The sequence below is a fragment of the Neophocaena asiaeorientalis genome, unplaced genomic scaffold (assembly GCF_003031525.2).
Source record: "Neophocaena asiaeorientalis asiaeorientalis breed wild unplaced genomic scaffold, Neophocaena_asiaeorientalis_V1.1 scaffold681, whole genome shotgun sequence".
In the NCBI taxonomy this organism is placed as follows: domain Eukaryota; kingdom Metazoa; phylum Chordata; class Mammalia; order Artiodactyla; family Phocoenidae; genus Neophocaena; species Neophocaena asiaeorientalis.
In genome coordinates this window covers 288,389-316,024 of record NW_020172271.1, presented here as the reverse complement: position 1 = coordinate 316,024, position 27,636 = coordinate 288,389, and the positions used below count along the sequence as shown (strand labels likewise).

The window sequence follows — 27,636 nt, the reverse complement described above, 5'->3', positions numbered from 1 at the left end:
TATAAGAAATGACACATCATTTTTTATTCTTTGTAATTGTGAAGTAGACACACCAACTTCTGAAACAGGAGACTTCGATTTTTACATGTTCTTATATTTAACATGTCTAATTGGTATTTTATCATAACAAACAAATTTAACATACATCAAAAGCAGTTAAAAGATAGAAACTTCCTTTCCTTTGGACATCTGACTTTTAAAAAACAGGAACAAGATTTACAAATTATACAAAATGAGCTGCATATGTAATATTGACACGGAGTTATTGAGAAAATACTAGTTTTAGTTGTTTCCAGGTAAAGCAGTCTCTAGTAACATGTCAACCCAAAAAATACATGCAATTGCTAACTAGCCTTAGATATACTACATATACATGTAAGAAAATAAAGATGGAGAGTTAAGCAAAACTTACAAACTTGGTTATTTCATACTTTCCAGATATTTTGAATATATCTAAAAAATTTAAACAGATAAGATATCATATGATTTTAAAGGGAACTCAATACAATATTATGGAACAGTGAAACTGAGTTATTAAAACCAAGGCAGTTGTTTTCTTGATGTCTTCAGCCTCTTAACTAAGACCTAAATAGTTTAATTCTATCAGCTAAATTTAACCCAAGAGCTGACTTTTTATAGTTGTTTATTTCTTAGTTTACAGTCTTTTATTCCTATCAAGTCTTTGAAACCGGTGTGATTTTACACTTATGGCGCATCGCAATTTGGACTAGGCGTGTTTCAAGTGCTTAACAGCCTCAGATAGTTGCTGTATTGAACAGCACAGGTTTAGAGAGACATATAAAGAAATGCACGTGCCTAAGTGATTTCAAACCATGGTCGGTGATATGAAGCAAAGGTGAAAGGTACCAAGAGAGAAAACAGTCAGGGGATCTGCGGGAGGTGGGAATGGAAGGAGTGGGGGGAGGGAGAGCTTCTTTGGGAAAGCAACATTTAGGCAGAGCCTAGAAGGGTGCTGAGGAGGGTTGGCTAGAGTGGGGCCGGAGTGTCTCAGGCAGCGGGAGTGCACGGAGGCCCTGGGATGAGAGCTGAGAGAGGGCCAGTGTGGCTGGGGCATGGAAGGAGAGGGGCAAGGCAAGACTGGAGTGGAGGCAGGGGCAAGGGGGGCAGAGGGAAGATCAGGCAGCATCTTTCAAACCATGTTCAAGACTGTGAACTTCATCAAGAGTTGACTTTTTAAACATTAATACTGTCAAACCTCTTCCAATAATATTTTTTAAATGCACATGAACTATTACTTAAAAGTTTATCTCATTTCTTTAAATATGGGCCTTGGGCTAATTTGTTGAACACTGGGGTAATATAAACACTAAAAAAAATAAGCAATTTGCTTTTTTTAAAAAATTATTTATACTAAATAACTCAACTGAAAAAACAATTTTTGTGGGGAGGAATCAGGCAGATGATTCTTATTTGGGGTGTTACAGTGAAGAAGGACTCAATTAAGGGGGAGCTGCACTGTTTTGGCCAACAAAAATCTGAAGGATTGCAGTTTTTTTCTGAAATGATAAAGTAATGTTTCTTGGTGTAGAAGATATAGGGCATACTTTTACAAAGAAGTTTCATAATAGCTAATTTTTTGTTAAATCTAAAGTCTGTAACATACACATATGTATCTTATTTCAGAAGAGGCAGTGACTCAGAGATACTTAGATTCAACTTCTGATTCAGTCAAATGAAGTCCAAAAGTTTGGGATTAAATGACCCACTACTCGCCAAAAATCCACAAAATATTCACACCGGATAGACCAAGATTAACTCTCCTATAAAGAGAAAAAAAAAAGTTTTAGTGGAATTGACTGCCCAGCATTTAAGGTCTTTTTTCAAATAACTAAAGTAGGAGTCTTTACAAGGGATACATGTTTAATTAACATTTAGTGCTTTTCTGAAATAAGTTATGTTACACATGGTTTATCAGGTGAATTCCAGAAACAGTAATTACTTTCTTAACTGTGCTTAAAACCCAAATTTAGAATAAATGGACTTATGAAGTGTTGAAAATTAATTTTTCAGTGGACCTCAAGAATTATTACAACAGATAGAGTTAAACAGGACAATTTTAGCAAGTAGGATTTAAGTAAGTGTCAATTAAATTTTTAAAAATTGAGGAGTTAGAGATGCTAGGCCTCTTAGAGAATTTTACCTGTTCAAAAAAGGTCATTTCATCAACTATATTTTCCCATTTCTCCATACCCTCACCAACACTGCAAATGATAAATTTCAATTTGATAGAAAAAATGTTTTAATTCTGGCTTGATTGTATATGAGACTAAGCATCTTTTCATGTTCATTAACCATCTGCATGACACTCTTCTATGAAAGTCTCTCGTGTCTTTGACCATTTCCTATATTTTTCTTTTCTAATTAACATATATGCTCCTTATACATGATGGATATCAACTTGGCTTTGCTCTAAATGTTGAAATTATAAGTCTTTGTCTCAGTTTGTCATTTAGTTTTAAACTTTATTTATGGTGTCTTTTACTAAACAGGACACAAATTACTGTGCAGTCAATTCTGTCTAGATTTTTTTCCCTTTTGGATGTAAAACTTTCATCTCATTCCACTACCACACAAATATGTGGCATTGAACTGATAATGGATTTGTATTAAACTGCTGTGTTATGGGCATGATTCCAAATGGTCTATATTTGAGCCACTTGCTTATTTCCTTTAAGCAAAGGAAATTTCCTTCCTTTAAGGTATAGGAGAGCAGTTTTTAACATTTGATTGTTCCAAAATGTATTAAAAAGATTAATCATATTTTAAGTTAATTTCAAAGACTTTTCCCTTGGTTAAAAAAAAAAAATCCCAAATAAATAAAACACAGATTAGTTTTAGTCTAAAATGTTTCATTTTCCACATGTAAGTTCCTCATTCAGAGAAGATAAGCACTTTAAATATTATACCAATTCTTTTGGGCCTCTGTGTAAATTACTGCCCCACTAAGATGTTACAGAAAACCCAAATGAACTTTTTGGCCAATCCAATACTTTTAAAGATTTTACATTTTTATGTACATGACAAACTATATATGGTACTCAACACAAGCTTCATGTTATCATGACAAATCACTTATGTATCAATTTAGATTTTTAGAGAAAAGATAAATTTTCAATTAAAACCAAAAATTCATTATTTATTTAAAATACTTCTAAGTTAATTCCTCACTTCAAAATAGTCTTCCAGAAACACTGTTAAGAATTACAAAACAATATATTTATAGCACGTTCCATCTTTCTAATACATGTATATCTTTCTAAATACTGCTAGAAAATTTAGGAAAAAAGTCTGTATTTACTGACATAGAAGAATATCCAAGATATACCATAAGATTAAAAGGCAGGTCACAGAGTAATATGTTTGGGTACAATATATTTTTAAACAAAATGAAAACTAAAAAAAAATCAACTTTCCCCAGAAAGGAGTCTGAAAATGTACACCTGAAACTGTTAACACAATGGATACCTCGAGGGAGAGTTGATCAGAAGAGAGAGTTGATCAGAGGGGAGTTTTCAATGTCTAGTTTATACACTGCTATATTGTTTAAATATTTCTATACTGAGCATGCATTATTTTTGTAATTAAAAAATAAAGAAAAAAGAGCCATGGTAGCATAAATATTCTTTAACTCAGTATATCCAACACATTATTTCAACATGTCATCAATATACAAAATTATTAGAGATATTTTACTTTTTCTTTTTTGGTACTAGGTCTTCAAATTCTAGTCTACGTAGTTTACACTGACAGCCCATCTCAATTTGGACTAATCATGTTTCAAATGCTCAATGCCACATGTGGCTGGCGGCTGCTGTATTGGACAGTGGAGTTCCAGAACCTGTATAAAACAGGGCACCTATAAAACTGAAAAGAAGCATGCATACCAAACTGGAACAGACCCCTGATGTTTTCTACTCAGCCCTTCCCTTTACATTTTTTTAACCTCAAGTTACACAGTGCAGGCAGAGATGGACCCAGAACCCAGATTTTCAGACTTCCAGTCCTTGCATTACCAGATTTACCCAGCATTAGCTGAGGTCCATTTACTTCAAATATTATTTGAAGGACTAAAATTTCAAATCACCTAAATAACAAGACAGCAATTTTGAGTTTATTGTAACAGTATGTGAGCTTCATTACTAAGTATTTAGAATAAACAAAGTAAACAATTTCAACTGACCATTTTTCCATCCCAATTAACAATATTATGGAACTGGTGCTGACTTAGTCTCTCTGAAAGTGTAAACATTTTGCAGAAGGCTTTGTGTCTGAAGTGGGATAGCTTGAATAAATAGGACTCCAGTTTTGTTTTTGTTTTTAAATTTTAAAGTGGCAAGAGCCTGATATATCAGGGTTGTTCCTCTGGGGGACACAGCTGTAAAGCCAATGATGTGGTCAAACTGCCTTTTTATCAATGGGGAAATGGAGGTTCCAAGGAATTACTGTAATGGACTTGCTCAAGATGGCAGAGCTGGTTAGTGACAGGGCTGAGCTAGTACTAGAAGCCATATCTCTTACTGTTCAGTCCACAAATCTTCAGTATATGTTGCTGCCTTCTGCAGAATCTGAACATAAGGAAAACAGTATATAAGTTAAGTACTTGTATTTTTAAAGCATAAGTACTTACCCAAGCATTCCTGACTCTTTGGTCTTTATGATATAGAGGAACATTAATAATGTATGAAACATATTATTTCGGCCCTGGAACAAAGACAAAAAATACAGCAAGTTTTAAACCTAACGAAACCAAACCATTCAGCCTGATAGGTAAATGCGATCCTATCAATTTATATTCTACTAACTCGGAATTCCATGTAATTCAGCCTTTCATTCATTCATTAAACAAAGTGCCCACTTTGTGCTAGGAAGTGGGAATACTGTGGTGAATAAAACAGAGAGGATCCATGTAATTGAGGAGCTTAAGGTCTAGTAGGAAAGGCAGACAGGAAACTCAGAATTACAATAAAGTGTGATGAATGTTATGAGAAAGAAGAAGGTGTAGGGTGCCATGGGAACATATGCATTAAACCCAGAGTGGTGAGGCAAGCAATGCCTCCCTGAGAGAGAAATTTTTAAGTTGAGACCTGAAAGATGAGCAGAAATAAACACATTGGGAAGTTCCCATACACGGGGAGCAGCATTTATGAAGGTCTGGATGGGAGTTATTCTGAAGCTGGTACCCCTGTATCCTACACACAAAAAATACTCTATCCCCCAAATTAACAGCATAAACAACAGTGTTGGAATTAAAAAACCTTTAATCACACTTCAAAATACATTATGATATATGTTAACAGTGTAAGTAACATATTAAATGTAAATTTATTTTATCTACAAGGGACTATGAGGCAGCATTTTGCCAGCACTAAAATCAAACTATTATATGTAATTTCTGGTCTGTGAAATAGCTCCTGATTTCGATTTTCAATTTACTGATTAACTTATACCTGCTTATTCTGATTTAGTGTTTTTACTAAAAAATCTTAGGATATATGATTTTTAAAGACAAGTGTTTCTTTAAAAAAAAAAAAAGGATTTGCATGGAACTTGAATGGCCCAAAATATTTACACTTACAAAGTTGAAATATTAAACTTAAAAAAAAAAAAATTCTCTCCTGGGTATCTGATGAAGTGAAGGATACAATTTATGATTATAGTCTATGTAAAATTTCTTAGTATAGATGCTGGTAACAAAAATAACTGCAAAGGTCATCAACAGAACTGATGTTTGTAATCAAAGGTAAAATACCTGGATAGAAGTGTAAACTGGTACAATCATCTTTTTGATAACATATTTTAACAGCCTTGAAAATATTCTATAACCTAGAATTCCATTTTTGGACTTCAGGCTAAAAAACTACCCAAAATGCAGACAGCTATATGCATAAAGGTATTTATGATAATGAAGACTTAGAAACATCCAAAATATCTAACTGTAGGGGAGTGGTTAAATAAATTATGTTATAATTTTATTGTGAAGTTTTAAAATAGCCATTAAAAAGTGTTTTAACGAAGATTCTTAAAGGCATGGAAAATTATAACATTAATTTTAAAAAGGATATAAAACTACATAAATAATATGATTTCAACCCATAAATAAGTACAGAAAAAGACCAAAATGAAATTTACCAAAAAAATTATACCAAATGTTAACAAGAGCTTCCTGTAAATAATGGAATAATGAACTTTTCTTCCTTTTCTGCATAATTCTCCAAATTAAGCACATATTACTTTTAGAGTTTTAAAAAAAGGGATACAAAACTAGCACTTTTTCCCTAATTTAAAAAGTTTACCTATTCCATAAACAAGAGAATCTAATTTTAAAAATATTAACAAAGCAAGTCATCCATGACATTAGTAATAGCAACTGCTACATTTAGAAGTACCTTTGGAAGACTGTAGAAATGACGCTGGTAGATTAGCTCATAATGGGGAGGGTTGATAGCACTCTGATAAATGCAAAAAACATTCTCATTTGTCACGTCTGTAAAGGAAATATGCTACATTAAAAAAACAAAACAAAACGACTAGATGTATTTCATGTGAAAAGCTCAATTCATCCTCTTAGGAGAGGTTGTTTATACCTGGTTTATTTGGTGTCTGAACAAAGTGCTGAGAAGTAAATGTTTTTCCATCAGGGTATTTAGGATGTGGAGGTAGTCTGGAATCAAGGTAGGTGCAAAGCACATGCATGATGATCTGAAGACGAGGAAACAATTTTTCAAAGTCAGCATGAAAATCGATCAAGTATGTATGTGGTACTTTTAAAACATGTTTATAATGACTCCAATTTTTAAGTTTTCTCCAAAGAAAGAATTAGCAAAAATGTTTTCAAGTGGTTATATCTGTAAGATGAAATCTATGAAATGAAAAGATTAAAGCAAGACATTCCTAGTTTTCTGTTAAGGGGATCATTCACACCCATATAGGTAATTAACAGCAAAATCAAAATAAAATACACATACATTCAATTCTGAATTTGAGTATCAGCATTTAAACTTCATTTTCACACATAACAGTCACTATAAAAAACAGAACAAACATAATTTTGAAAAACTCTTAAATGCTCAAAAACTTTATACTCTGATTTCATAAATCTAATTCTAGGAATCTTTCTTAAAATCATAATCCTAAATAAGAAAGAAACATGCATTATGTTACTCCTGGCAGTATTATTTAAGACAGAAAAACAAAAATCCCTCCCTCACTACATGTTTTCCAAACTTTTAGGTCCAATATAGGAGAACAGTTAAATGACAGTGTGTAATAGTGCAAATAACACTGAAAAGTGAAAAAAAGCAGGAGACATAATTTTACATATGGGATTATTATATCTGTATCGATAAAAACATTAAAAATAGCACAATATAAGTAAAGAAAAAAAAAGAAGAAAATAAACCAAAATATTAACAGTGGTTGGGTTAAGATGCTGGTACAAAAATTTTGTATTTCTACTTAGTTTCTAAGTTCTTTTTATTTATTTTCATTTTTATTTATTTATTCATTTATTTATTTATTTTATTTTTTGGCTTCACTGTGTGGCTTGCAGGATTTTAGTTCCCTGACTGGGGATTGAACCCGGGCCCACGGCAGTGACAGCCAGTGCTGAGTCCCAACCACTGGACTGCCAGGGAATTCCCTCTAAGTTCTTTTCAATATTCATTTTTATAATGGAAAAATAAACCCAATAACAAAAATGTCAAACTGAAAAAACTGGGGACTTACAGCAGAATCAGTGGGCAGGTCTGTATCCCACTTGCGGCCTTTGAAGTCTCCACCTCTATTCCATCGAAATGAGCTCATACAGCCTCCTTGGGAAAGTTCTGTAGCAACAAAGGTAAAATAAAATAAGCTAAGAATATACAAGAAGGAAAAAAAAAGGCTAAGGGGGGGCTTCCCTGGTGGCGCAGTGGTTGAGAGTCCACCTGCCGATGCAGGGGACACGGGTTCGTGCCCCGGTCCTGTGCTCTGCAACGGGAGAGGCCACAACAGTGAGAGGCCCGCGTACCGCAAAAAAAAAAAAAAAAAAAAAGGCTAAGGGGTTACAGTAAGGAAAGTATAACATCTAAAAACCTGATCAAAACATGCAGACAAAGAAATACAAGATATAAAAGATTAAATAGCACCATGGGGACTTCCCTGGTGGTACAGTGGTTAAGAATCAACCTGCCAATGCAGGGGACACAGGTTTGAGCCCTGGTCCAGGAAAATCCCACATGCTTTGGAGCAACTAAGCCCGTGCGCCACAACTCCTGAGCCTGTGCTCTAGAGCCCACGAGCTACAACTACTGAGCCTGCGTGCCACAACTACTGAAGTCCTTTTGCCTAGACCCCGTGCTCCGCAACAAGAGAAGCCACTGCAATGAGAAGCCCGTGCACTACAACGAAGAGTAGCCCCCACTCGCCACAACTAAAGAAAGCCCACGCGCAGCAAAGAAGACCCAATGCAGCCATAAATAAGTAAGTAAGTAAGTACGTAAGTAAGTCATGATAAATGTTTATTCCTAAGTAAGTCATGATAAATGTTTATTCCTAAACCTCAGTCCAAACCTAGACTAGAGAAGGGGCAACATTACATTTTCAAATTAAGATTTATGATAAATCTAGAGTGAAATACTATTTCTAAAACTTGTTTTAGTGATGAGAACATTTTACAGAGTTTATCCAAATAAATGTAGGGAGGCATAAAGAGAGTATGTGGGAGTACCAGGGAGGCTAAATTTCCTGAGTCTCAAGTCAGTCTCCTCAGAAGATCATATTTCCCCCAAATAATCAGAATATAACAGAAATATAAAGAAGCAACATATTACATATGACTTATAAAAATCGAAAGAAATAGGATCGGCATGCTGAAATTATAAAGAATGTCATTGTGGCATCCATTCTTGGTAGCTTAAGAATAGAAAATGAGTGAAATATTCATGTGAGCCCATTTAGCTCATATTTAAGTTTCCCTATTTAGAACAAAATTAGTAATTAATGTATTCAAGGCTAACTACATTATTTTGACCATTTTTAAGCATACAGAATATAAAACTCAAAAGTTGTTCAAGTATAAGCCTTAATAAAACCATTATTAAATACATATTTATAAAATAAGATCATACTTCAGTGATACTTATAATTAAAAAAAATTTTTCCCATGTTACCTGTATAAAATTTCAAACTAGTGAAAAAGCTCTCATTTTTTCCCTCTTCAAATCAATAATTACCTTTGATCCTTTCAAACAAGTATTCCTGATTTGGCGTGAGGTCTAGATACTGCACGATTGTATTTAGAGTTGGAATGAGTGGAGCTTTGACCAGAGCAGCCTGCTTCAAGCTAGTAATACTAGCCTCTGTTAAAATTAAAACACACAGAAAACAGATTATTCCTCATGTGGATCTTTGAAAAAACTTCAAATGCTCTTCCTTCAATAGATGTTGAAAGAATAAAGGAAAGCAACGATAGTTTTTCTTAACAAGCTGCATTATCTACTTTACCTACAAAATATTTGATCATTTCTGGCAAGGTGGCCAGATTTAAACAAACACATGCATACTCCAAAAACAGCCAAATCCATTTTGCCAGATCTATAAACAACTAATACACAGAAGATTTTTGTGGGGTATATATAAAAAGACACATGAGAGCTTTCAAAATCAGGTTGAATTAAAAGTTGCCCATTATGCCAGTGACAAGTGAACACTTTTTATGAGTGACTTCTCTCATCACTTCATGAAAGACAACTATCCAAAGAAATGAATAAACCAACAAAAAGTTTCAAAATGTACAACCATACTAGTAATACCCAATGTTGGGAAAAAGGCTTTCTTATATGTGACATTATTGCTAGAATATAAATTGGTATAAGCTTTTTGAAGGGTTATGTATATTAAAAGCCTTAATATATTTATACCTATTGAACTTACAACTTCACTCCTAAGAAATTATCCTAAGGAAATAATTATAAATGTACACAAATATTTAGGTAAAAGGACATTTACTTACAGCATTATTAATAACATCAAAGGGAAAATCTTCTAAATTTTAAATAATAAAGATCAGTTAAATACAATATATTACATACATAAAAAAGAAATACAAACTAGCCATAAAAATAGTACTGGAGAATATTTAACAAAGTAGAAAAAGTGGAGGGAAAAAAGCAGGTAACAAAACAGTATGACCCCAATTTAATTAAAAATATATACATACATATGTACTATTTGCTCAACTCCTAAGTATACACTTTTCATATTTTAATGTTGTTAAATTATGGTATAACTTACCATTGATATATATAGTATCATAGTATTTTTCTCCAAAAGGAATAAGTGATTGTGATTTAAAACTGATTGATTGTGGTTATCTACTGAAGCGCAATCATGGGTAATATTCTTTGTGTATTTCTGTACTTTCCAAATTTTCTACAATGAACATATGCATGTTGCTTTCATAGTGATAAAACAATGTTATTCTTTTTTAAAAAGCACATCACACTGGTAAAAATGTTGTGAAAGGTAACATATTTTTATAGCTTATAAAAAAGCTCAAAAAGGATAAGCATAGGTTCAAATAACATTACCAAGAAAGTAACCCTCTGACTTTGGAGTCAGAAAGCTCTGGCCTCAAATCACTGCTCTGTGACACTGGGCAAGTTACTTAACCTCTCTGAGTCTTAGTAGCCTGATCCATAAAATGTGGCACTAAAAGCTAGCTTTCAAGGTTAATGTGAGTGTTGTATACATTATATACAAAATATACAGATACTCAACACGTGGGTACTTTAGTGATACACAACACTATACTTATTCCAGAGAATAAAGACTGATTAAAAAGATACCCAAAAGCAAGTGAAAAGTGTTAATGTGCAATCCAAAGCCCTTACATATTTCAAAGAGAAAGAAATTTATTCTCTAGAAAGCTGATTGACTAAAATATTCCTTATTTATTTTGAAACCTAATTATTTAACACTAAATAAGTTATAGTATATATATACTTTAGGCAAATTATATTACACAAAACCTTAACAATTTTATTTTTAGCAGATAAGAAAAATGTATTTTTCTTATATTGAAAATAGGGGACTTTAAATTAGCACTGTACACATTTTTTATGCTTTGTACAATTTTAAATTAATATCTAATAAGAGACTTGTATCTTGAATATATAAAGAACACCTACAACTCAATAATAAAGAGACAAGTAACCCAATTTAAAAATAGGTAAAGGGGAAAAAAAACTGGGTAAAGGATCTGAAAAGATATTTTGCTTATGAAGATATATGAATGGACCAGCACACGAAAAGATGCTCAACATCATTAGCCATCAGGGAAATGCAAACTAAAAACACAATGTGATACCATTTCATATCCATTAGGATAACTGAAAAAGACACATAATAACAAGTATTGGCAAGGATGTGAGAAACTGGAGCCCTTATACACTGTAGGTGGGGATGTAAAATGGTGCAGCTGCTTTAGAAAACAGTCTGGCAATTCCTCAAAAGGTTAAACATGGATTTACCATATGGCTTAGCAATTCCACTTCTAGGTAATACCCAAGAGAAATTAAAATATATTCACACAAACATTTGTATGTATGTGTTCAGAGCAGCATTATTCATAATAACCAAAAAAGTGAAAACAACCCAAATGTCAATCAAATGATGAACAGGTAAACAAAATGTGGTAGATCCAAACAATGGGATATTATTTGGCAATAAAAAGAAATGAAGTACTGATAAACACTACAACATGGATGAACCCTGAAAACATTGTTAAGTGAGAGAAGCCAGTCACAAAGGACAACATATTGTATGATCCCATTTAGATGAAATATCCAAAACAGGCCTATATAATGAGACAGAAAGTAGGCTGGTAGTTGCCTAGGGCTGGAGGATGGGTGGTGGTTGGAAACGGGTCTATGGGGTTTCCTTTTGGGGTGATGAACTATTCAAACTTGACTGTGGGGATGGTTTGCACAACCCAAACCTTTCAATTGTAGACTTTAAATGGGTGAACTGCATATATCTCAATAAAACTGTTATATTTTTTAAAAAGTGATATTATAGACATTTAGTTTTTTTCTTCACCTCAAGATAACAAAAGGTGTTGTTAAATAGCCCATTACAAGAAGAAATTTTCCACTTGGCAGATTCACTGAAGGAACTCAAACGCTGGGCTCTATTTTCACATACCTCCTATTTGCAGCTCTGGACAACCCATTCGCCTCATTTGTGTGCTGACAGACTCAATCTCTTGTACAAGTGGCACTAATATTGTCTCATTGATCCACTAGGAAGAAATGAGGTAATGATTTTACACACGCAATTTTAAAGCATTTCTCAAATAATTATTTTCATGAAACTATTTTTGCTGTCTTGTACTTGAATATTAACAGAGTATAGTGAAAGAGAATGGAAGTAGCAGCTACCTGAAGTGTAGAGAGAGATAAGTAAATATGCTAACAGAGTATAACTTGACTAAGATTTATTCTTAAATCACATATGCCTATTTTTTAAAGATATAAAACTTTCAGCTACATGTTAAGTTTTTCTTAAATTCTTCTTTCTAGGATCATTATACTTAGCTAAAAGGATCATCTTCAGTTTACATTTCTAGGGTAATTATTCACACATTTACACATGTAGCATTTATACTGGTTTGTGGTTAGTAGAATAGTTTTTAAAACTAAACGTAACTTAGATTAACATAACATAGATTAGCTCTCAGCAGGCTCACTCAATCCCCTAACCATGTGGAAAACAGATTTTACTGTATTTGAAACTAGTTTGTGAATATTCACTTTAGGACTAGGAATTTCAAATTCCACTTTGCATGGCTGATATCAAACTCATTCTGGGATGTGAAAAGACTGCCCAAGGAAATACCCCATCTAGTTTTTGTGTTATGTGTTTGTTCACAGCAACTTCAACCGCTATTTCTGTTTCCACACTTCTGTTTAACCATAAAGTAGAAGGATGAAAACAAGCTTCAGATCAAATACAAGTCTATACAATTCATTATAAAATTTTTGAATTAAAAAGCCTCTGAAAATGAAGTGTTTTTATAATCTATTTAGCAAGAAAATTTGATATACTGGCAAGACCTGAACTGAATTCATGTGAAGCTATTATTAGACTTTATCCTACCTAGCGTGACAGTTCTTATGCTCTGCTGCAGAAACATTAATGTGGTTGATTACTGAGTACTAACAAGACCCTGCTAGTGTATTACAAAATATATGGTATATGCATATACTGCTTTTTAAAAAAAAACTACAAAAAACCCTAAATTTCAGAACATTGTAGCCTAAGGAATTCAGATAAAGGACTGTGTTTGTATTTCTTCTAAGCTAATACTTCTGACCAAGACTTTATAAATATATTAACATTTTTAGATAAGCCTATGAGTGGAAATAAAAGAAAGTACAGTTCTAGGACATCATTTCACTTGTTCATTCTTCCAACATTTATTAAGTGTATCCTACTTGCCAGCCACTCCTAGGCGGCAACAAAATTATCTACTAGCTCGAGGAGAGAGATCTAGGCCTCATTCCCAGAAAACCTGATTGAGTAGTTCTAGGGCTGGCTCTGGAATTCTTATTCAAAAAAGCCAATCAGGCTTCTGGTTCAAGAAAGTAGGCTACTACTTTCAGCACTCCTTCTTGATACCCTATTTAAATTATAGTAAAAGAATAAAAAAGGGGCTTCCCTGGTGGCACAGTGGTTGAGAGTCTGCCTGCCGATGCAGGGGACAAGGGTTCATGCCCCAGTCTGGGAAGATCCCACATGCCGTGGAGCGGCTGGGCCCGTGAGCCATGGCCGCTGAGCCTGCGTGTCTGGAGCCTGTGCTCCACAATGGGAGAGGCCACAACAGTGAGAGGCCCGTGTACCGCAAAAAAAAAAAAAGAATAAAAAAGAACAAGTGATTTCAACACATTTCTAGAAGCTATACAGTGGGTGGATGAGTGTTGAAGGATCAAACAGTGGAAGAAGCGGCAGCCTCTACAGAATCTAAGTGGAGGGGCTTCCCGCAGTGGAGGAGGGGCCAATTCGCCCCCCTGGAATCGGGACAAATGGGTATTACAGAGAACAACAGAAAGAGGCAGGGTTGAAACCAGGGAACTAACTCACTCTGTATATGCAAGAGCTGGCCTTGCCAACCTCTAGGCCAAAGATTAGAAGGTTCTTTAGAAAAATCGAAGAAATTGATATACTCTGAAGTAGCTTCAAGCATATGTTATGTTCTCTAACTCTGAAGTTTTCTGACATTAAGGACCTCATTTTTGCTCCCCTCACATTTCTAGACACATAACAGACTCTGACAGGAAAGCTCTTTGAAAAGTAAAATTGAGATGTTGGGAAAGGGAAAATCTTAGCAACTAAATACACTGTTCCTTTATCCACTCAAAATACACTGATTTGCTAAACACAGAGGGAAAAAAAATCCCCAAGAATACGGACACTATATGGTAAACGTCATGTTTATTCTTATATATGTGCCACACATATTGTACTTTTAATAATACTTAATTCTGATATTCTAATAATTAACACCTCTAACTGATATTCTAACAACATACTTTGTACATTAAGAGGCACTAATATTGTCCAAAGAGTAATGTCAGAACTTACATTTCTGAACTTGGCTGTCCATGAATCCATATGATCAAGAAGTTGTCTATTCATAGTCACTCTTGCCCAGACCTATTAAAAATGTTTAAAATGAACAATCAAATAAAATGCCAGTTATCAATCATTCCTTCCCCCACCCTCAGAAATATTTGGAATCCTCAGAAATATTTGGAATACCTTGGAAAAAACTTCATGAATATCAATACTGATCTAATTAATATGCAGTAGTTACTATTCATGCACACATATATATTTAAAATTCCTTACATTGATATGTTTGAAGAACATTCTTCTTGCTTTTAAGAACAAAATTTAAATCCTTTATTTGCTTTTAAACTGAAGAAGTTACAGAATATCAAATGTTCTAATCTAAATGTATTTCAAGAGCAAGAGTCTTGTATATGCTAATAAGTACAAGTAGATACCTGAGATACCTTTTCAATATAAATGAATGCAGAAAAATGTTTTAGGCAGGAAAGTAATGTTAACTATGTGTCATAAAGAGTAAAACGTACATAATTCAGTTTTGGGTACACAAACTTAAGGAGTCTTTCTACCGTTTAATGTGTGCCAGATTTATGTTTCTAGCCAGTAGAAGTGGAGGTTACAGAAAAAAAAGTTCCAGAAGAAGAAAAGACTTTCTACCAATCTGTAAATCATAAATATCAAGTCATTTTTATTTTCCATTTACCTCCTCTGCAGCTTGTTTAGAACTGAGATCAGCTTCATCTTTGTTAGCACATGGGGCCTGAGACCTACAGGCAAGCTGATACTGAAACTTCTTTAAAGTTTGTGCATAATCCCCCATAAAACGACTGTGGTTCCAGAAAGTAGGACTGGTGGAAGGCGAAGTAGAATCTGGGCTTCCTACAATGATTAATTTAAAGATTATCAGTGTGTTGTAGTAATTTTGATATCTGGAGCTGGTATATGAACTCTGGGTATCCAGGAACCTAGGCAATGGCAATCAAAGACAAAGCCTCGGGCTTCCCTGGTGGTGCAGTGGTTGAGAGTCCGCCTACCGATGCAGGGTACACGGGTTCGTGTCCCAGTCCGGGAAGATCCCACATGCCGTGGAGCAGCTGGGCCCGTGAGCCATGGCCGCTGAGCCTGCGCGTCCCGAGCCTGTGCTCCGCAACGGGAGAGACCACAACAGTGAGAGGCCCGTGTACCACAAAAAAAAAAAAAAAAAAAAGACAAAGCCTCCTCTCCTCCCTGCTCCCAACGTTCTCTCTTCTTCAGAGAAATGGAAAATTAAAAAGAACATTTTCTGAGCAGTATCACTTTAAGAGCCATATGCTCTCTAAGTGGCTGAAAGTGTCTGTTTATTTTTGTTGTAAAATTAAGCCTGTTTCATTCTCTAAGACTTTCAAATGATTCAGAGAGAAACAAAAGACAAATTTCTTCAGGAAATAAATAGGCTAAGGAGTTCTTGCTTGAATTTTTGGAAGCTCTTTCTGAATGGGATAATTACAGCCTCTTATTAATAAACTAGTCTTTTGGCTAGCAGCTAAACTCACTCTTCCCTGTACTACACTGTGTTCTATTTATAGTCTGTAGTAATTCCTGCCTTGTATTAAGAGACCATCTGCTGATTACACTTTTAAATTTATAAATTTACTTTTAGGAAATGTAAATACTCAAATTTAGGGACTTAATACTACAGAAGAATCTACCACAGTACTTATCACACTTTAAGGTCTGTTTCTTTTTCCAAATAAAATTTGAGCTCTTTGAGGGCAGGGAGTATTTTTTTCCCGAGCATCTAGCCCAGTACCTGAATAAAGAGCGAATTTTCAACGACAACTATATGATACTTATGAAGAATTAATTTTTTCAGAGTTTACCTGATATCAAAAGTATCAATTAATATTTCATACCCTCACACAAAAGTCACAAATACAAACTAGTTTTTTTTATCTTAGCAGAATTTTTAAAAGGAATGACTGTAAAATAATAAAACTGGTTTTCTAGTGATGTTTACAGGCACAAAAGACAAGAAATCATGAAAGGGATATGCGGCAGTATTTCAAGTCACAGCATCAAAACCTTGAAGGTTAGCCAGTCTTGTGCTAGTAGCACTGGTGAAAGTAGTTTCATGCTGGCATGAAAATAAATAATTACATATAATAAATACCACACTTGGGGTAAAAAAATTTCAAGTAGGACTTCTGGTAACACTGACTTAGAGGAATGAATTAATGTCAAGGAAAAAAGTTTTAAACAAGCACAAATGATTTAATAGGGAATAAAAAAGGAAGGTAAGAGACATGGTCATGATAGAGCACAAAGTTTATCCTATTTTGATTAATTATTTTGACTATTAACTTTGAAAATGATAATCAAGCTTTCTGAGAGAGAACTTGAACTAAAATTTCAATAAAGTGTGGCTTTAGATGACAAAAGAAGTTTTATACAGATGACCGAAATATGTTTTTATATCTGTTGTACATTAGCCAAAGTACAAGGAAAATATATATAGCAAGTGACACAATAGGGCTTCTCTGTAATCACCACCACCACCAAAACAGCACAAAACCTGTAGCTGGAGAACCAAAAAGACCAAAGAATCAAAGCACAAAGAGATTTGGAAGTCTGGCAACATAATAAATCAGGTAACCTGAAACATCTCCAGATATATATATGCTTATCAAATAAAATATATAATTTAAATGAATAATGGAGCTTGCAATAATGTAAGAGGAAGAGTCAGCAGCTAAAAATGAAGAGGAAATTGAAAGTCAGAGTGGCCAGTGGCCTGCATGTGAGCTGATGCCGTGGCTGCTCTGGAGCATTTTGTAGGCTTTGGGAAACCTATCAGCTTGGATTTCAGTGCCTGGGAACTGGAAATGTGGATACAGGTCCAGGAGAGGTAGACAGCTGGACTGAGACCTTCTTCCTGTCTCTATTCCCTGCACCCTGCATAGAGCCAGGAACCTCAAAGGGCCACATTCTCAGTGGATAAGGAAAAAACATCTGTCCACCGACACCAGGAAATAACAAGGAAGCTTATCTCTCTTAGGCTGTTTAAAAAGAAACCCCCAGAGATTTAAAAATTACAGATCTATCTTCACATGGGTTTATAGTGCCCGTTTACACTCCCTGTGAGGTCCAGGAACCTCCAAGCCCCCAAATTACTTAAGTTAGTTCAAGGTCAATGATGTTCCTTAGGCACCCGGTAGAGGCAAATATAAAACTGCTAGCAGGAAACAACGCTTCCATCCAGCCTGCCTAGGACAGAAAAAGCACAGATAAAACTCTTCTGAAGATGAGCTTACCAAAAACAAACAAAAATTACATAAATCACAGGGAAACATGTCTCCAAGCAAATGAGTCAACAAGAAAAAAATGTTAGCATGTAATCTCCAAGAACTTTAGATAACTGAACTACTTGACAGAGACTTTTAAAAAGCATGTTTAAAGTGATTGAGATACGAAAAAGAATTGAAAATATAAGAACAAAACAAGATACTCTAAATCAGGCATATCTGAAAGAGAACCAAATGAAACCCTGAAAACTGAAAAAAGAAAAGAAGACAAAGAGCTCAATGAGTTAAACAGCAGTTCAGACACCACTGAAGAAAGAACTATCAGTCCAAACTGGCTAAAACAAACTGTGGGGGGGCTTCCCTGGTGGCGCAGTGATTGGGAGTCCGCCTGCCAATGCAGGGGACACGGGTTCGTGCCCCGGTCCAGGAGGATCCCACGTGCCGTGGAGCGGCTGGGCCCGTGAGCCATGGCTGCTGGGCCTGTGCGTCCGGAGCCTGTGCTCCGCAACGGGAGAGGCCACAACAGTGAGAGGCCCATGTACCGAAAAAAAATAAAAATAAAAAAAATATTAAAAAATTAATAGGGTACAGATCAAAATCTCTAGCCAGAGTACAATTAACTTAGGAAAAAACAGATAACAAAGCCTTTCATTTCACATACTTGGAAATTAAAAGCAACACCAATCACCAATAATACTTCCAAACAATATTTCTAAATAACTCCTATATGTCAACGAAGAAATAAAAATGCAAGTCAGAAAATACCTGGATATGACAAAAATATGTAGAGGGTACATAGGGTTCTTTGTATTCCACTCTATAATTTTCGGTATCCTTGAAATATTTCAAAATTTAAAAAGAAAAAAAAGCATGTATCAACAAATAACAAGATAATATTGATTTGTTTCTTTGACATTTGTGGCACTTTCAGGCAAAATTAAATTAAAAATCAATAGAGAGATTTCAAGTGACACAAAGAGCCATGGTCCAATAATTGGCTTCCTCACCGTGGCCATGCTTTAGCACCTAATGTGCTTTCTGTGAAAGTTCCTGAGGGGGAAAAATCATTACTCGGCTCAATAGCCTAACTTGGTTTCAATAATAGACTTTGTAATAATCAAATCCACCCCAAATAGATTAAGATTTGCTAACACTGCTTCCCAAAGCAAACTAGAGACAAGTTAAAAAATGTTCCAAAAACAACAGCACTTCTGGAGTAAATCCATGCTCTCTCCAGCCTCCCTGCCACACCAACCTTCCCAAGGACTACCTGAAAGGAGACAACTATCACTTCACGAAGCTCTGCTGTGGACCGCATCAAAAACAGTTTTATGACCTCAACTTTTAAACAAATTATAACTTACATTATACGAAAAAGCTTTCAATAGTAATGTAGACAAAAGGTTCAAGATTTCTGTTAACTCAGCTATATTTTACATCTTAAATTTTGGTGAACTTAATTCTTCTTACTGAACAAAATACAAAACCAAAATGTATTTCTCTCCTAAGCTACACAAGGTGTATTACTAAAGGACTTAAACATTTATGTATGGGATCAAAGTAAAGGTTGAAGATAATGTAAAATGACACAAAAATACGTACATTAGATCTAAATAAAATATATATGTACCCAGCTTAACTCTATGCTGTTTCTCTTCTTCACTTCTAAGAAAAGTATCCAAGGTTCGTAGGTCTGTCATGTAGTCTTCTTTGTCAGTAGGGGAGTTGTAGACGGTGGGTGAAGAACGGTAGCGAGATCTCAATCCACTGTTCTCCACTGGTCCAACAGTGGTAGGGTATGGAGAAGATGGAGAGGGACTATAGCTGGCCAACTATACAAAATAAAAGAACTTTATTTTATTTTTCTTTAACTGAAATTTCTTTGGTTTTTGACTTTCAAAGAGCACACACCAATTAGAATGGCCAAAATCCAGAGCACTGACAACACCAAATGCTGGCGAGGATGTAGAGTAACAGGAACTTGGATTCATTGCTGGTGAGAATGCAAAACAGTCACTTTGGAAGACAGTTTGGCAGTTTCTTACAAAACTAAACGTACTATTACCATAACAAACATCCTCCTCCTTGGCATTTACCCCCCAAAGCTGAAAATTTATGTCCATACAAAGACCTGCACACAGATGTTTATAAGAAACTTTATCCGTAACTGTCAAAACTTGGAAGCAACCAAGATGTCCTTCAGTAGGTCAGTGGATAAACTGTGGTACATCCAGATGATGGAATGTTATTCAGCACTAAAGGAAATGAGCTAGCAAGCCATGAAAAGACGTGGAGGAAACTTAAATGCATATTACTAAGTGAAAGAAGCCAATCTGAAAAGGCTACATATTGTATGATTGTGGAAAAGGTTGGGGTAGGGGGAGGATGTATAAGCAGAGCACAAAGGATTTTTAGGGCAATGAAATTACTCTGTATGAAACCATAATGGTGGATACATGTCATTTGTTTGTCCAGACACATAGACTGTACACCACCAAGAGTGAATGCTAATGTAAACTACGGATTCTGGGTGATAATGATGTGTCAGCGCAGGCTCTTCTATTCATACAACTCTGCAGCAAGATGTTGATAGCGGGGGAAGCTGTGCCTGTGCCAGGGGCAGGGGTACACAGAAAATCTCTTTTCTATTCCTCTCAATTCTGCTGTGAACGTGAAACTGTTCTAAAAATAGTCTATTTTCCAAAAAATTAATATATGTATATTTTATTTTTTTGCGGTATGCGGGCCTCTCACTGCCGTGGTCTCTCCCGTTGCGGAGCACAGGCTCCGGACGCGCAGGCCCAGCGGCCATGGCTCACGGGCCCAGCCGCTCCACGGCACGTGGGATCCTCCTGGACCGGGGCACGAACCCGTGTCCCCTGCATCGGCAGGCGGACTCTCAACCACTGTGCCACCAGGGAAGCCCTATATGTATATTTTAAAAAATGAAAAGCATGAAGAAAATAAGCCATACTTGTAACTCTACCACCTAGAGATACTATAATCCTTTTTCACATTTCATGTATTTTCAACTCTTTAAATGTACATATATGTTAATATATTTTTGTTTTTATATAATTGAGATAATACCCTTTAGCATTATATTGTTTTTTTAAAGTTAACAAGAATTTTTCTATAAAAATCCTTTGTAAATATTCTTACTAGCTATATAATACTTCGTAATACAAATCTATCATAATTTATTTTTACATTCTTATATTCTAGACATTTGGATTGTCTAAAATTTTTGGTTACTGTGAATAATGTTATGATCAGCATCTTTGTGCATAAATCTTAGCTGAATTTCTGATGACTTCCTTTAGGAGATCCCTAGAACTGAAATGACTTGACCAAAGCATATGAACATTTTTAATACACATTTCCATTCTATTAAATGAAAATGTTGTACTAAGTTATACTCCTATCAGAAGAGAATAGATAGGAATACCTATTTTGGTATGTGTCCATCAGTATTACTATTTAAAAATATTTACGATATATAAAATTTTTTTAAAATGTATATTTAATTTGCATTTTCCTTATTAAGTTAAACACCTTAAAAATACAATTACTTGTCAGTAGTATTACCTATTATATTAACTACTTACTCCAGTACATTGACAATTTTTTTTCTACTGGGGTTTCATGATCAATTTATATTAGTTTGTAATAAATTAAGGATTAACAAATTTTATAATATTTAATACTGTTTACAAATAAAAATGTTAATCCTCTTCCACATTGATTTTTCTTTTATTTCAATTAACATGTTAAATCCTTATATATATTGTGACTGTATTTGGGTTACTGTTTCATTAACTGGTTTTATCTTGCTCAAGGGGCACAATATTTTATGATTCATTTACATTACCTTATTTCATCCTCTCACTAAGTGGTAAATATTATTACTGTATTAATTTTAGGTATAAGAGGTTAGGTAACTTCTCAAGATCATACCAGGACACCATTCCAGTTTTCTGACTCTATTCTGTTCGAAGGCAGTGATTTCCACCATTCTGTCTTCCAGGTCACTTATCCATTCTTCTGCCTCAGTTATTCTATTATTCCTTCTAGTGTATTTTTCATTTCAGTTATTGTATTGTTCATCTGTTTGTTCTTTAGTTCTTCTAGGTCTTTGTTAAACATTTCCTGCATCTTAATCTTTGCCTCCATTCTTTTTCCAAGATCCTGGATCATCTTCACTATCATTATTCTGAATTCTTTTTCTGGAGGGTTGCCTGTTTCCACTTCATTTAGTTGTTTTTCTGGGGTTTTATCTGGGACATAATCCTCTGCTTTTTCATTTTGTCTAACTTTCTGTGATTGTGGTTTTCGTTCTGCAGGCTGAAAGACTGTAGCTCTTGCTTCTGCTGTCTGCCCTCTGGTGGATGAGGCTATCTAAGAGGGACTGGGTCTTTCTCTGGTGGGCAGGGCCATGCTCAATAAAACTTGTCTGCTGATGGGTGGGGCTGTGTTCCCTCCCTGTTAGCTGTTTGGCCCAAGGTGACCCAGCACTGGAGCCTGCAGGATATATGGTGGGGCGGCCTCCAGGAGGGCTCACGCCAATGAGTACGTCCCAGAACTGCTGCTGCCAGTGCCCCTGTCCCCACTGTAAGCCTCAGCCACCCCCCACCTCTGCAGGAGACCCTCCAACACTAGTGGGTAGGTGGGTTCAGTCTCCTGCCAAAATTATTATTAGGTAACCAGTAGTATGGAATTTCATTACAAAGAAATATTATGTAAAAGGGTGAGGGTAGACAGTGTGTTGATTTCATTTCCAGATATTTCTCATTTAACTATAGAGATATTAGTCTAACTAGTGTCAGCATCTGAATATGTTACCATCCCAGGAATTCCCTGGCGGTCCAGTGGTTAGGACTCCATGCTTCCACTGCAGGGAACACGGGTTCAATCCCTGGTCAGGGAAGTAAGATCCTGCAAGCCATGTGGTGTGGCCAAAAAAAGGACTTGAAAATGTGACCATCCCTCTTTTAACGCCTATTTTATAGCCTTATGCATCAGGCAGGAGTCACAATTTCAAATTTGTCAATTTTGTTTCTATCAAGCCTAAAAATTAAAACTAAAGTCCACTTTACTGTGGGAGATGGTATGAAGGTTTCTAATCATCCTATGGAGAGTATTCATACTCAAGAGTCAAGTTACATGACAATCCCAGTTTCTAGCTTAGAAGATACTCCAGTATGATGAAAAGCATTAATATTCTATAAGGATATATAAAAGTTTCACATAAAGAAGCAAAGAAAGGGGGAAAACATGAGTAAAGGAAACTAAAGTAGAAAATCATCATAATTTCAACTTGTTTTAAAGACTGCAGAAAGATCCTAGATGGTGAACCTCAGTTCGTTATCTTTTCAAAAGCTAAATCTTCTCTTTTGTTTTAAGATGTGATATAAAGAACTTCTAACTGCTGTCAGGAAATCTGGCTTCTATTCTTAGCTCTTAAATGGGCAATTTGGGCAAGTCAATTATCCACTGGTCCTGGGTTTCTTCATTGATAAAAGAAGGAGTTTCGACTCACCAGATGATTTTCAATTCAAACCTCCCAATTCTAAAATGGTAATGCGATTGGCCAAGAGAAAAGAGTCATTACCTTGTTATAACCACTGATGGGTGAGTAGGTCACTCCAGGGCTATAAGAACCACTGCCACCTGATGACAGACCTTGTAGCTGAGGGCTGTATCCAGTTATACAGCTGGTGGTGAACTTGGGGCTGGTACTGGGTGAGCGAGATGGGCTATAACTTAATACACTCTGACCCTGAATTGAAGGAGAAGGTGGAGAGGGAGGGATTTGGGGTGCTGCCAGATCACGTGGAGGAGTAGTCTGTACAACTAGAAGGAACAAACAAATAATTATGTGTAAGTATAAATAAAATTTCTATGAAAACAGATTTAATGAACTGAATCTTTTCCTTCAGGAAAAGGGCAAGTAAGAGTGACCTGGTTGTTAAATTACATAAAGTATTACTACCAAAGGACACAAATGGTTGTTTACCATTTCCATAGAGTTCAAAATAAGAAATTGGCTTTAATGTAGCAAAAGTTAGTCATTTAATTTTAACAGTAATTAAACAATGGAACAAACTTCCATGAGACTGTGAATGTTACTCAATTTATATAAATAGGAAAGATAATCATTGATCTTAAGACCATTTATTGTAGAACTGTTTAATACAGTTGAACCAGATGGCCTTAGAAGTCCCTTCTAGCTGAGTCTATGAGAAGAGAAAATTAAATTGAGAAAGATTTATTGCTAACCTTTCACCCACCTTTGCAAAAGATATGAAACACTTACCAGCTGTTTTCAACCCTAAAAGTGTTTGCTGTCCAGGGCTAACAACCAGACTTGTTGGTGCCACAGTGTACTTGAAATATCTCCAAAAATCAAATAAAGCGTTTAGGCTGAAGAGAAATCCAAGGGCAAGCTCTGGAAGAGAACAATTTATTTATTTTTTAAAAGGGGGGTGGAACATTTAAAGGGGGGAAACAAAACCATGCATACTTTAGCAGATTAACAACAAAATTGAAAACTATCTTCTTATTCCTAAGAGTTACCACTTCACTTAATGAATGTCTATTATGTGTAGGGCATTTACCAGTGAGTTTCAAAATATTATCACTAATCCTTACAAGCTTTTACAGTAAACATTTTCACCTTTGTTTTAAAGATCAACCACCAGTTGTAAAGAAGTCAAGTGACTTTTGCAGTAGCTCACAGCTAGTTATTGAAGCCATGATTCTAACTCAGGTATGCAGATTCCAAAACTCTTGCTCTTCCACTTGCCACACCACTTCCCTATCAGACTTTAGCTTAATGTATGTATTAGACTTTGGAATTTACTTCAATGGCCATAAGGACCCTTTATACCCAAGGACTACTGAAGAGCAGACAGAGAGGAAGGATGAGGAAACTGAGGAAGCCATCAATGGAGTAGAAATCGGGTTGATCTTGAAAGGTGAAAAAGTAGAGAAGTAGGGAAGGCAATTCAGGGAGACAAATACAAACACAAATCTTACCAGCTCCAAACTTTATTTTTCATGATTATCCGGAATCGTATTATTAATTTGATTGTCTCTTCTACTAGAATATTCCTTGTTCCCTTCCTGGTGTATTCCCAGTTTTGGGAACACAGGAGGCACTCAAATATTTGTTGAATAAAGGAATGAATACTAAGCTGAATTAAACTGGAACACAGTTTTTCACTGGGAGTAACTACATTGCAGTGAAAATTAATTACTTACCTATATACCAGAGGGGCCAGTATCTCACATTATAATATAAACTATACATTCTTCCAGTCCTGAAAAAATTAAAAAGGCTTTTTAATAGTAACAAAACAAAACAAAACCACACCAAAAATCAAAACAAACACAAAACCCGTGGAACCAACCATTGGCCTCTTAAATTTTCACTTTTCCCTCCCTTTTTGGCTAATTAACTTACATTTCAGTATATATCATTCCAGCCATAGATACATTTAGGAGTCCCCAGGCTAAAACCACTTTCCTAGCTTCTGTTTCTTTTCTCATCTTGATGGTTCTGTCAATAAGGGAAGCACTAGGGTTTGGCTCCCCTTGCATCTGTTCAAAATCAAAAAGCAGAATTAATTAAAATAAACTACTTCTCCATTTAAGAAATCAAACTTGTTATAAGGTAACTAAAAGTTGCATCTACTTTTCCTCATCTTCAAATGTCTTTCCTAACTTTTTCTAATTTTAATATTAGTATATGAAAAGGGAACCCTAAATTACAGCTTCATTGGCACCACACTGTAATCAACAGAGAACTGGCTGTTTCCTTCAGAGAATAATTTAACACTTCCAATAAAGAAAAATATCTTATTTTGTAATTTAAGGGTTAGTGGTTATGTTTCCAATTACGCCCTGTTGTGTTTTTGGAATATGTCACAAGGACTAGGCCAAGGGCTATAAGAAATTCAAAATACCAAGTTTTGGGAGAAAGTATTCCAAATAAGATATGTCATTACTCTCCTCCCACATGCTCGTGCATAAGTCATTAACTGCCTATGATCTTTATTTAACAACTCTGCACACGACCGACACACACCAGAGATCTCTGATTCGTGTTGCTGATAAAACACAGGGATTTAAGTTTGAGAAGGGCGAGTACTCATGGTGTGAAGGAGATACGGGTGAGTTGGGGAGAGTGCGCAGTTTTGGTCCACATTAGGATTTATTTCCTCTGTTTTCCTAGGCCTCATCTCTTGCAGACAAGTGTTAAGACTTGTTCCAGATATATGGAGTCGTCTCCCACAGAGTAAGAGCAGTACCCTTCCCGCCACCCTGCCCCCGAGTCAACACTACCCAATACGGAGAGCTTCCCTCCCTGGCTCTCGCAGCACAAACTTTACGGCTTCTTTCCTCCCTTCCACCACGGGTAGTGGAAGGTCTGGCCACACTCCCCTTTGGCTGAACCCTCGGCAGGTCCACACGCACGTTAACTCCCACGGCCCGCGTGGACTCAAGAGTCCAAACACCACAAAGACAATCCCGAAAACGCACCGCGTTCTTCGCCCGGAAACGGCTGGCTCGCGCCACTCTCCACTGCACATGCGCGAAGCCAAGTATTAACGCGAAAGCGACCGGCTTGTGGAGCTACAGTTACAGGAAGTACGAGACTCTCTCTTCTCGCGAGAAGAGGGGAGTGGGGGAGGGACAGGGGCTAGGAGCGTTACCAGGGAAACAGCCGTTGGATTTGTGGCGCCAGCTCAGGTGAGGGGAGAAAGCTGAGCCGGAAAAATTCAGACCAGTTTCTGAGCCCGCAGTAAAAAGTAATAACTATAAGAAGCTGAATTTCTATATATTAATATAACTTTAGCTTCCTTAGGGCGCTTATGGACGCATTTTTTTTTGTTTTCGGTACGCGGGCCTCTCCCGTTGCGGAGCACAGGCTCGGGACGCGCAGGCTCAGCGGCCATGGCTTACGGGCCCAGCCGCTCCCATGTGGTATCTTCCCGGACCGGGGCACGAACCCGCGTACCCTGCATCGGCAGGCGGACTCTCAACTACTGCGCCACCAGGGAAGCCCTATGGGCACATTTTAAAGCAGATTTTATTAAGCAGGGTGGCCAAGTGTAGGATACAGTGTACTTGATGATGGGTCCAGACACCATCAGCAATGACAAAGCATTTCTCATACCTCTGTGTTTAAAAAAAAAAAAAAAATTAAGTGTTCTGACCCGATGTAAATTCTAAAATATCCGTGTAACGAGGGTGCAGCAGTAACAAGAAAAACCAAATTGTTTTGTTAAAGTTGTTAGTGGTTTTGAGGGTTTTTTTCCTAAAAAAAACCACTCTTTACTTTTCCTGCATATTCTTTGGAAGAATTTCTAATCCTGAGGAAAAGGTTCATCAGGGAGTTCAGTTTGCTTTTTTTTTTAACATCTTTATTGGGGTATAATTGCTTTACAATGGTGTGTTAGTTTCTGCTTTATAACAAAGTGAATCAGCTATACATATACATGTTCCCATATGTCTTCCCTCTTGCGTCTCCCTCCCTCCCACCCTCCCTATCCCACCCCTCCAGGCTGTCACAAAGCACGGAGCCGATATCCCTGTGCCATGCGGCTGCTTCCCACTAGCTATCTACCTTACTACGTTTGTTAGTGTGTATATGTCCATGACTCTCTCTCGCCCTGTCACAGCTCACCCTTCCCCCTCCCCATATCCTCAAGTCCGTTCT

At 36.1% G+C, this 27,636-nt stretch overlaps 1 protein-coding gene across 1 annotated transcript; it reads right to left on the bottom strand.

The window, feature by feature from the left end:
• Window positions 1–26,506, bottom strand: TMEM209 (transmembrane protein 209). Its single transcript, XM_024763045.1, is given in 16 exon segments — window positions 1–1,781; window positions 4,649–4,722; window positions 6,408–6,505; window positions 6,606–6,720; window positions 7,747–7,844; window positions 9,234–9,359; window positions 12,205–12,301; window positions 14,644–14,715; window positions 15,335–15,510; window positions 19,543–19,744; window positions 23,524–23,765; window positions 24,229–24,360; window positions 25,176–25,234; window positions 25,378–25,514; window positions 26,259–26,354; window positions 26,357–26,506. Coding segments are annotated over 16 exon segments (1,929 nt in total). The 3' UTR covers window positions 1–1,726.
• Window positions 26,507–27,636: the final 1,130 nt, after the last annotated feature.